The 11,552-nt window shown below is 39.6% G+C and overlaps 3 protein-coding genes across 3 annotated transcripts; all 3 read right to left on the reverse strand.

Annotated features, from left to right (window-relative positions):
- Positions 1–1,778: 1,778 nt before the first annotated feature.
- bdkrb1 (bradykinin receptor B1) lies at positions 1,779–3,495 on the reverse strand. The gene is made up of 2 exons (XM_041061176.1): positions 3,429–3,495; positions 1,779–2,891 (listed from the first exon to the last, which is right to left on the reverse strand). Exons 1-2 carry the CDS (start codon positions 3,438–3,440, stop codon positions 1,779–1,781), a joined length of 1,125 nt encoding a protein of 374 aa, XP_040917110.1. The 5' UTR covers positions 3,441–3,495.
- A 1,587-nt stretch (positions 3,496–5,082) lies between these two features.
- LOC121197316 (B2 bradykinin receptor-like) lies at positions 5,083–6,392 on the reverse strand. The gene has a single exon (XM_041060879.1). It carries the CDS (start codon positions 6,109–6,111, stop codon positions 5,083–5,085), a length of 1,029 nt encoding a protein of 342 aa, XP_040916813.1. The 5' UTR covers positions 6,112–6,392.
- On the reverse strand, positions 6,386–10,168 carry LOC121197315 (B2 bradykinin receptor-like). The gene is made up of 2 exons (XM_041060878.1): positions 10,090–10,168; positions 6,386–9,039 (listed from the first exon to the last, which is right to left on the reverse strand). The coding sequence occupies exons 1-2, from the start codon at positions 10,107–10,109 to the stop codon at positions 8,019–8,021; spliced, it is 1,041 nt and encodes a 346-aa protein (XP_040916812.1). The 5' UTR covers positions 10,110–10,168; the 3' UTR covers positions 6,386–8,018.
- Positions 10,169–11,552: the final 1,384 nt, after the last annotated feature.

Genomic DNA, 11,552 nt, shown 5'->3' on the forward strand with positions numbered 1-11,552 from the left:
ACTGCACTTACTGCAGTTTACACTAGCAGTCCCAGGAATAATTTGACACACATTCATTTAAGAAGAAGAATGTGACACGATGGATGACCGGAAATTTTGACCAACTGACCTGTGAAATAGTGAAACTCAGAAATATCTAATTAATTTGAGTGAGGGTGGAACTAAAATCTTGTAAAAGGAAGCACTGATTGATTGCATCCTTGTTTGTAGAATTGCATGCTCTTAGAATACAAGCAGTAGAATTACTGCAAGGATATACTGCTGGCACTAAATGCAGTGCATAGAGAATAAAAAAAGGACCTTTTCCACAGAAGTCACAGGAGGAAAAGCATAGGTGTGAATAAAAAAATGGCTAAATTCTATTTAGCTGACTCATCTTCAGGGTCTTGGTTTTGGATATGCTGGCTCCCTGTCACTTTTTACTGGCAGACATGAATACAATACAACCATTATTCACCTGTATTTTTCCTGTGAGGACAAGTTGAAATGCCTACTGTTAAAAAAAATAAACAAAGAAAAGAAATTCATCAAACTCTTCATTGTTTTTAATTTGTAAAATTCTAATGTTAGGTGGAGGCATGACAGCTGCAGTAACTTGCAAACCCAGCCGCACTATTTCCTCAGTTGCCTCCCCCTTTCCATCAATCTGGCTGTGGCACAAGGGGGACTTCATCAAAATCCAGAGGGAGTCAGAGTCATGCCAAACAAGAACGGTGTGGTAGTGCATCTGGCAAAATTAATTTTCAATTGATCTGTGCTGATATAGACATAGACCTTCCCTCTGTATAATACATTTTGACTCTTTTCCAAGAATCTTCTAGGGAATGAAGCGCGCAGGAAACGAGGGAAATGGGATGAGCCTAACAATACAAGGGCATAAACCTGATTAAACCAGGCCAAAAAGAAGGCCTCACAGTAATTAACTGTGATTGTTCATGTTATTAAATTTAGATGATTGGGCCCTGGAAATGGATTTCAAGTTGGAACATACAGTAGACCAAATGGCTGACAGATGGTGAGTTTTCCACTTTCTCCGGTATAATAAGATGCTTTTAGAGAGAATGTTTACAGTGAAGGTGTCAAAACCTGCAGAACTCAAAAGTAGATAAAATGCTACTTAACGTTGTTGTGAGTTGGAAAAATTTGAGTTTGCAACAGATTATTGGAAGCATTATATCATGTCTTTGCATTCAGGATTAACATTTATTAACATTTATCACATGCTCAGTACATTAAAAAAACTGTTATACCAGTTATACACAAAAATATCTTCAGTAAGGTTTGTTGATACTGTAAACAGACTGTCATAACTACTGTAAGTACAGTATGTCACAACTGAGTGAATGTCTTGTTAACATGCCAAGATATACTGTACGAGGTGTGTTATGAATGTAAACATTAAAGGATATATACTGTATATGAATGTAGACATTTTCAGTTAAGCCAGCGTTTGTTCTGTGTGTTTAACATTAAAGTCAGTAAGAGTAAGGCCTTGTAACAGTTCACAGAAACAGAATCTAATACACACTGTGTGTCCACAGAAGCTATAAACTGTAATCTGCTTCCATTTCTCCTACAGATTACATCCATTTGTTTTATTTGCATTCATAATATCCACTAAGGACAACATTAAAGATCCTCTAAAAGTGCTCTTTAAGTATATAACAGCATTATTATTACATTAAGTTTCATGAAATAACAATTTGAGTCATATCCTGTATATTGCATTGCTTTACCCATAAGCAGCAATGGAAGTGGAAGACAGGATGTGGTAAGTGTCAAATTTGGCCACTTGCATTAAAAATGACCATAGTCTTAATCTGCTCTGTTCTGTTGATGTAAGTGGACACAACAGAGCGTTGATATGTGGACATATCTGATCCTCTGCGATGATGTCTAGTACTCCTGTAGATGGCACTAACCTTCCTCCTAAAGTACTGCCCTGAGAAGACATACAGCAGAGGGTTAAGGGCACTGTTGAGAAAAGCCAGATACACTGAAACTTGATCTCCTATATCGAGAGTGTGAAACCACAGTGTCTCATCCAATGCTTGGACATCACAGAGTATGCTGAGGAAGGTGAATACCTGGAAGGGACCCCAACACAGTAAGAATAGTAGTGTGACTGCATACACCAGTGTTGTGGCTTTTCTGTCATTAGTGTCACGAAAACCTACACTCTCCCTCCTCTGAGCTAAAGCCTTGATTATGTTCCCACTGCTGAAAACAATGACCAGAACAGGGAGTACAAAGCCCACCACGTTCATCAGAATCTGATTGGCTAACTTCCAAGAACTATCATGAGAGTAATCCAGTACACAGGACATTGTCTTGTACTCCTCGATGAACTTCACCTTTCTGTGAACCATAGTTGGCGTGCACAGTAGAAGCCCTAATATCCACAGGACGAAGCAGATCACCTTGGCATAAAGTGTCCGTCTCAACCACCTGGCCTTCATGGTCTTCACAAGTGCTAGGTAGCGGTCAATGCTAATCATGACCAGGGTGTAGATGCTGGTGTAGAAATTGATGATGATGATGGAGTTGACCAGTTTGCATAAGGCGTCTCCGTATGGCCAGTTAAAGTTGTTGAGGATGTTCATTGCCCAGAAAGGGAGGCCACACAGGAGTATGAAGTCAGCCAGTGCCAGGTTGCTCAGGTAAATCTCTGCTACAGTCAGCTCGTCCTTGTGGACTATGAACACCCCTAGAACAAAACTATTAAAGAGAAGGCCTAAGAAACATAAGATGAAGATGTATGGGGGAATGATCATGTAGATGATGTCCCATTCTGCAGAGCCTGGAGACTGTGAAGGGTCCACTACCACGGATGTAGTGCTGTTTTCAGACCACACTGTTGCCACAGAAACAAGCTGCATCGGCTCCATGGGCTAGGAAACAAAATGCAGAACTCATCAGTAAAATGCTTCTGTTCAAACAGCATTGATTCAATACACAGAGTGCTGTTATTTTGATAACTACTGCATCAAAAATAGAAACTGTATATGTAAAGTATACAATTTCCTGTTCACACACAATATAATAAACAAATCATGCTGTAAAAATTAATAAAGAAGTTGCTCTCATGATGACATTTGTTCAGTTGGGCAGTTTTGGTTTTGCTGATGAAAACAGACCCACACATTAACAAGCTGACAAGTTTCCCTTTAGTTTGACAACATTTAAAACACTGACCAAACGATTTTTGCTCATTATTTTGGAATATGTCCCAGTAAGATCTTTTGTGTTATTGTTTTTGTGTAGTACCTTTCAGCAGTTTAATGGCTGAACAACAAACTACAGAATTTCTTCAGGGAGTATTCTGTAAAGACTTTGTAGCATCTGTTTGTAGTATTTTTAAAAAACAGACGTTGATGCTCAAAACAAAAAAAAAGAAAAAAAAAGGACTGAACATGAGAAGTTCTTACCGTAGGCTTCATGAAAATTTTCCTTCTGCAGTCAAAATACCAAAGATAAAAAGCTCGTCTGGAACGGGGCTCATCTGTGTACACTGAGCTCCTGGTAAGAGTACACAGCAAGTCAGAGGGGATATGTGCTAGCGTTTTTGTATACAGAGCTGCATTCTTCCACACCCGTGGCCCAGGAGTTCAGTGTATCAACTTGTTTATGAAAATGTCAAAATTTGGTCTGTGCATTTACTAGAGACACGCTCAAACTGCAGAACTCTAAATGTGTTGGAGAGGAGCTAAACCTGCTGATGGCTATGCACCAGATGTGTCAGCGTCGTCAACATTTCATCAATTTCATCCAAACTTAAGATGACAAAATAGCAACAATGACAGACTTGATCTGGATTGAAACTAAATATCAATCAAACTGGACAGAATACAAAATATAAACAGAACTGTTTTTTTATGCAGAGCCAAGTGTTATCTAAAAATGAATGCTTTGAGGGTGTGCCCTCCCTTTTATGGACAAAATTATGATAGCAGACTCGGATTATGCAATCCATTAAGACACTGGCTCGTCGTCATCCAATGCGTAAACAAGCCTTTCTTTATCAAAACAAAGACAGTCCATCCTTCTAATACTAACAGATGATACTTTATTGAAGACAACAACACACATAAATTGTTGAAATATTTTAAAGAATGTAACATATTTTTTAAGGCATCAGTGAACAATTTATCAATTCAAATATCAATTCAATAATGCACTGTATTACACTCTATTCATGCTATACTCTACAACACGCATAGTGGGTTCATCAACTCATTTATCTTCCTTAGTTACATCTGTTGGAGTAAGACCAAGTTTCAGCACATGAAGTCCTACAGCAAAACAAACCCCAACATCTTAACTCATCTGCTTGTTGTTGATATAAAAATAAAAAGCCCCATCTCAAATAATACCCATGAGGATCCTCACCAAATCAGTCTTTGTTGAGACAGTCTTGCCTTTGTTTATAATAACTGCAGCGCAACAACACTGAATGGAGACTACTGTTCACAAAAATGAAGAATGGAATCAAGTTCAAGATTCAAAAGCACAGTACAGTGTAGAGGAAAGCACAGTAAAGGTTAGCTCTAGAGGTAATTTATCCAAAAATGAACAGAACAATAAAGCTGCATAAATTTCACATACAGGAAATTACTTGACATTTCTTTTCTTCTTTTCATTTCATTTCTTTTCTGCTTTTACATCTGGAATTTCTTTGTCACATCACTAAAGTGTATTTCCTCCCATAATCCAAATAGGAAAGCCTGAAATAGTTTTGCAGTACAACGTATTACATGCAAAAGTTCAACATTTTAGAAAATGTTGAAATATTATTTGCTTTCTTGCCAAGGGTTAAACATGTTTAACCTTTACAAAAACTACAAAAACTACAAAAACAACATTTAAGATGACATATTGCGGTTTTACATTTCAGACTATTTATTGTTTTTTTTGCTCTGACTTTTGTTTCCTCCTGTGTCCAGTCTTTATGCTAAGCTAACCAGCTACAAGCTGTTTAAATTAACTCTTGTCAAGAAAGCAAATAAGCATATTGCATTTTAATTAAATTCAAAATTTTAACAACTGTTATTAGTCAGTTTTGTTTCTTAATGTGTATGAGACTTAGATTTTAGTACTGTCAGTTTGTTTAGTTGAGTTAAGATTGGCATTAGAATGACAAGACTTCCCCCATTTCCATTTTCTCCTGCACAGCGTTAGTCTAAACACTTCCCTGGCCCTCTGCTTAAAGTGCTTCCCAACAATCACATACAGGAAAGGATTCAGTGAGCTGTTACTGTAGCCAAGGTAAGTAGCCAACTGGTTGCCAATGTCCAATACATAAGCCCACATACATCCAGAGATGACTTCATAATGATCCAAGGTGTCCAAGACAATCAGGATCTGGTAGGGCAGCCAGCAGAGAATAAACACAGCCAGAACCACAAGAACGAGGTATGCTGCTTTCCTCTCCACACTCCCTCTGCTGCCTTTTCTCATCTTCTGGCTGCTCCGAATGACTTTAGTGATGTGGTAACTACAGAAGGATATAATAGGAATAGGGATAAGGAAGCCTACTATGCTGACAGTCATGTTGTAACGCAGTCTCCAGCCTTCATGGGGGTACGCTAGGAAGCATGCATCAATGCCAAGATGAGGGAAGAACTGGACAGAGCGGAAAAGGATAGCAGGGAAGCTGAGCAAGATTCCAGCAATCCAGATACAGAAGCAAATCCCACGTGCCCAGAAGGCTCGTCTCTCCCTCCCCTGGGACAGCGGTCTGGTGAGGGCCAGGTACCTGTCCACGCTCACAAGCGTAAGGAACAGCACACTGCAATAATAATTCATCCCAATGACAATATTGATAAGCTGGCACATGGGCTCCCCAAACCTCCAGTTGAACTTGTCAATAATGGTTGCCACCCAGAATGGCAGACACAAAACCATGAGGAGATCAGCTGCTGCCAGGTTGCTCAGGTAGATGTCGGCCACAGAGCTGGGCCGCTTTTGGAGACAGAACACGCAAAGCACAAAAGAGTTGCCGACTACTCCAAGAAAGCAGATGATGGACATGTAAGCAGGCTGCATGGTGTACACCCAGTCCCATGCATCTGTGTGGTTGCAGACAAGCTCAGCTCTTGTGGCACTCTCCATAAGTCACTCGTTGGCCAAGTTGGGGATCACTGTGAAAGGTGTTGTGGAGTAAAAGCAGTTTTAGAGGTAGAAAAATAAGGGTGTGGTCAAAACGAATGCATATACCAGTAAAACCTTTTAACTGTGTCAACACAGGTTTGGTGTCTGTGTTGCTACCTTCACGTCATGGTTTGAGTTCTAGGTGTGAGGGGATAATTGATTTAATGGAGCGTGGGTAATAGTGTTTTGTCAGTCAGAGCACACAGCACGCACATGCCATCATCAAAGAGGGGAGTCTTAGCAGCAGATACTGTAAGGAGCATGTATGTGATTGAAAACAAAGCAGGCGACACATTTACGCACATTTATGTGGATTTATGAACACATACATTAGGATTAAGCACACAGACACACACACAGTGACAATTTATATATTAAAGTTCAACTGAAATTTGAATTCTTGTCACTTTTGTGTGAGGAAATGTAAACAAAGATGATACTGCAGCCACAGCACGTATGTTCCCTTTTTTAAATGAGAATAAAACTGTTTTTGGACTCGTGTGGAAACAGTGTCTAAGATTCCATCCTCTGGCTGAACATTTTTCATGGCAGCTGTAGTAACATTTGAAGACAGCTGTTGCTATGCCGTCAACATCCGTGAAGTGCCACGTTTATTGCCATCATCCTGTGCAGTCTTCAGACTGTGATACGAAACAATTTCCCCCCTTTTTCAACAAGCCCAGATGATTTAGCATCGGTTATATACCATTTGTGATTCAAGCCACAAGATTTGGCCATCATATGGTTATATGGTGTAAGTTTTTCTTATATGTGGAAAGTGGAAGCTATTCAGCCCAGTTTGATAATATTGGCACCCACTGGACATTCGTTTTTGTTCACGTAGTATGAACAAAAAGGAATGTAGACTGTAGACTGATTCCTTAGCAAAAAACATAGTTTTTATTTCAGTTTGAATAAAAAATGCAGACCCTTTGAACAAGGAATGATATATATTCCACATTTGAAAGAATAGAGTAAAAAGCATGGTGTCATAGTCCTGAACAGCAGAGAAAAATACATGGATCAGATCTTAATGTGTATTTTTGGCATATATGTTACTGTTTGAGGTAACTTTGTCTGCCTGCATGTTTTCTGTTCCACAACAATTTCCAATCCTGGCAATAGTGGTAAGGTCTTACTCCTAACAAAGATTTCCTGTTTGGCATCACATGCCTTCATTTTGGAGACAACTAGGGGTGTACCCAGTCCCGCAGCCCACACTGAGTCAACATTGGGCCATTTCATGATGGGTGTGAGGAGAAATGTATAATGAGACAACTGATGTCTGTACAGCCAGCAAAAAGGGGGCATGTTTGTGTGTCACCACTGGAAACTTTTTGACAGAGTCCTGTTTTTAACTCTGCAGACAATGAGTCAGAGGCATAAGAAAACACTTAGTAAACAGCTGTCAGAGCTTTCTTACATTCTAATTTTTAAGCTCAACTTAACTCTACATTTATTATAAAGACTTATAAAGATCCAATGAGACAACCATATTTTACTTGATACTCAGGGGGCTACAGATATTTACTATTTACAATCTGAGTTAGCAGAGATACAAGACAGAATATGTACATTAATCTACAACACCTTCTCCAGCAGGTAACATTCCAGCCCCATATGACCCCACAGATATAGTTATATTTCCTAAAAATCTTTTTGAGAAGACATCTCATCAAAGGCTGATTTGAGGAAGGAAGATTTGGTCCCGTTACTATACTATCCACTGCAGATCTAATCATGAATTTAGCTAATCATTTGAATCATTAACATTGGTTCATGGTTATTAAATGATTATTAACTGTCTTCCACGGTCATCTTTCTGCAAATTCTATTTTTGAGAGGATTGTGATTTTGACAGCATTGATTTATAACACAGTCTTTAAAGTAGAGGACAAGTGTGAGCGTGTGGACTCCGAGGCTGTTGTTCTCTTAATGCTCCACTGCTTGAAGAGCTCCCAAACTTTTTTCCGGAAGTTCTTTCCTACGATAACATACAGGATTGGGTTGAGGACACTGTTGAAGAAGCCTAGATAGCTGAAGATTTGGTTGCAGATTTCTAGGACATTTGTTAAGTGACAGCCTCTCAGGACATCGGCTCTCAAGAGCACGTCCAGTATGGTGACGATGTGGAATGGTACCCAACAGATGAGGAAGGCGAGGAGGACGACCATCATCAGAGTGGTAGCTTTCTGCTCCGTTTTCTCAGCACTGAATCTCTCTACTGCCTGGATTTTCAAAGCCTGGATAATTTTGACAGTACAGAATGAGATAATCAAAATGGGGATGATGAAGCCGAAAACGATCAACATCCCATCGCAGAGCAATGCTACGGTTTGGTTTGGGTATTTCAGAAAGCATGCATTAACACCAAAATCAGGGAAATATTCCTCCTCCCGGAAGACAAGTGTCGGGATACTCATGAGCAAGCCGAAACCCCACATCAGCAGACAGCCCAGTTTGGCATACTTTGGCCTACGCATTCTGCCATGGGACATTGTATGCACCAATGCCACATAGCGATCAATGCTGATCAGAACTAGGAAGTAGATGCTGCAGTAGACATTCATCTTAATGCCCAAGTTGACGACTTTGCACATGAACAGACCAAAGGTCCAATTGAAACCATTGGATACGTTGACAGCCCAGAAGGGCAAACAGGACACCAGGACAAGGTCAGCAGCAGCCAAGTTGCTCAAGTAGATCTCAGCCACGGTGCAGGCTTTCTTGTGGAGACAGAATACCATCAGGACAAACACATTAAACACGATTCCCAGCACAGAGATGAGCAAGGTGTAAACTGGCTGACTGGTGTGGAGCCACTCCCAGTTGTCCTCTGGACATTCAGTGCCATTGGTGTTGTTTTGGTCTCCATATAAGTCTGGGACACTGTGAAAAACATGAAAAAAAGAAGACAATTACAAATATGCTTATTTGCTTTTTTGCTAAAAGTTAGGTGAGAATAATGACTGACTGATCTCATTATAATAAATATCAAGCTGGATAACCAAAATCAAACATAATATTAATATGTAATATTAAAATTCAACTCCTGCCTTTTCATTGGTGTATCAAAGAGTCTGTTATGTATTTCTTTCTGGGATAGTTGGGATTGTAGCTGGGATTGTTTGGGAGTGCCTCAGCCCATTGGGTAAATGCTCATTATAGGCTTATCCTCTGACTGTCGTTATGTTTCCATCAGAGCAGAGTCGAGCAGCCACTGGCCTGGCTAGTGCTGCAGTCATTTATGTTTGTAAAACAAATGATTGAAGCAATGATTTCTATCGTGCGTTAAAATAACAAAACCTACGATTGAAAAAAAAACTTTGGCAAAAAGCCAATCAGTAGTTGAGTTCTTTGCCCTACAGTGACTAATAATGAGCAACAGGCTCAGCTCTGTTCACTCTAATGCCCTTAAGGATGTTTGATTTTGATCTGCACAGTATGAGATATGATCTTACTCGGTTGGAAATCTGTTTTGCACTGAACCATTACATCCAAATCAACTGTATTTTAAAAGCATACTCAACACTAATGGTCTTTGAATATATTACAAATCATTAACAATCATAGTTACGGAACTGCAATTTAAGAGCAAACTACACACCATCAAATGTGTAACCAAAATGTTTCTTCTTGCTCTAAGGAGAAGAAACCAGTACTGTTGCATTGGAAAAACTGAATCCAGATGCAGCTGTTGCAAAGTACAATAGGTACTTTACCATTATAAAATGTTTGCCACCCAGCATATCTTGATGTATAACAAACCTGAGCAAGAGCTTTCTTTCCACGTCAGTACATCTTTACCAAGTTTCTCTACATTGTTACTTAGTTAAAATTATCATGTAACTTGTAAATATCAGTGTTTAAAAAGAGGTAATGTATCACTGATTATATGGAATATTTTATATTTGTAAAGCACATAAAGCATATACATACCTTGTAGGTTTAAAAGACATTCTTCCTGAGTAAGTCCACAGATGAAATGTCCAGATACCTAACCACACTGTTCCTAGTACACTCGCTTTCTCTCCTCTGTCTGTCTCTGACTCACTCTGTTAAAGGAAACTGTAATTAAAGTGATGTCAGCCAAAAAGTCGTACTTGAGGGTATACGCTCTCTTTCTCTCTCCTGTTTGACCTCCTCTTTTTAAGATCCTGAGGTTGTTTTGCTCAGCACTCAAGTAGTGATGATATGTGAAGATATGGGATAGTGTTATGTGGCAAAACATTTGGAAGCTGTGGAAAACTTGAAACCAAGACATATCTTCCATTCAACCAGCATGCAAGCCTATTCAGGTAGACAACAAGAGCACTGCGCCAAAAAAACATGCAGTTTGGCAAGGGGCTGATTTGTTGGCTAATCAATTCTGTCTAATCAGATCTTTGTAATGTGGAGTATGTATTTAAACTCTTTAGCTTGTCTCTCAGGAGAGTGGAGGATAAAATGACTGTGGCCATGTCACAAACACAGTTTACAGCATGAGCACTGCTTACACTCAGATTGCAAATTGTGGCGGCGTAGTGTTTTGCTCACAAGTTGTAAATAAATTTGCTAGTCCTACAAGGCTCTCACATACTCATGCATGCGTCGCAAGCAAGTGTGGCATTTCTTCTGATTAGTGAAACCTGCCAAAATTAAGAAGGAGAGGAAATAATCCCATATTGCAAAGTGCAAAGTGTTTTTTTTTTTTAAGTGGGGTTGTTTTTGGTCTGAATGCCTGGTAAGAGCTGGAAATCTTGGCACTAAAGAGCAATATTTATGCAAATTTAAGCTGTCACACTGGTGCTGGTGCTGTGCACAGTCTATGACCATCTTAGCCATTTCCTGCTCAACTCCCAAGGCTAAAAAAAAGTGTCTGCTGTCAGACATTTGAAAACATGGACTACATTGCTCCTAATCACTTAGCCCTGAGACCCTAGCCATGCCCATTATAAGTCTGTGGTGAGGATTCTTTTTTGTGTCTCTTGAGAGTGTTTTTTGTTTCCCCAAGTTTGACTCACCCAAAACCGCAGTACTGGTCTCTGTACCAAATAAGTGCATCTTCCAATAAGACTGGTGGTGATAGTAGTTCTTGTGACTGGTAGGCCTCTTCACTATGCTCTTATTTTGATGTAATCAAGGTCCAATTTTAATGGTAGAGAGGGTAGATAGCAAATTTCTTAAATGGTGCAGAGTTCAAAACAGAAAATCAAACAATGCACCCTTTCGGCATTGTCTTGATGTGGCACACTCATCATCCATTGTTGCTCTCCTGGCATCTTGTATCCTTTATAATGATACCCTTCTCCTCAGGCAATGTCAGTACTGACCCTCCAATGTCTTCCTACACTCACCCCAATCTTCCAACCCAACCCAAACTAAAGTCTATAATAGACAAATGACACTTCATTAGATTATCT

This window comes from Toxotes jaculatrix, chromosome 17, assembly GCF_017976425.1.
Source record: "Toxotes jaculatrix isolate fToxJac2 chromosome 17, fToxJac2.pri, whole genome shotgun sequence".
Taxonomy (NCBI): domain Eukaryota; kingdom Metazoa; phylum Chordata; class Actinopteri; family Toxotidae; genus Toxotes; species Toxotes jaculatrix.

Bases quoted from the DNA above. Each gene is read 5' to 3' on its own strand.
- LOC121197316 (XM_041060879.1), bottom strand. From the start codon at position 6,111: ATGGAGAGTGCCACAAGAGCTGAGCTTGTCTGCAACCACACAGATGCA.
- LOC121197315 (XM_041060878.1), bottom strand. From the start codon at position 10,109: ATGTCTTTTAAACCTACAAG. The intron at 9,040-10,089 runs GTATGTATATGC...TGTTTTTCACAG, and splicing joins ATGTCTTTTAAACCTACAAG to TGTCCCAGACTTATATGGAG.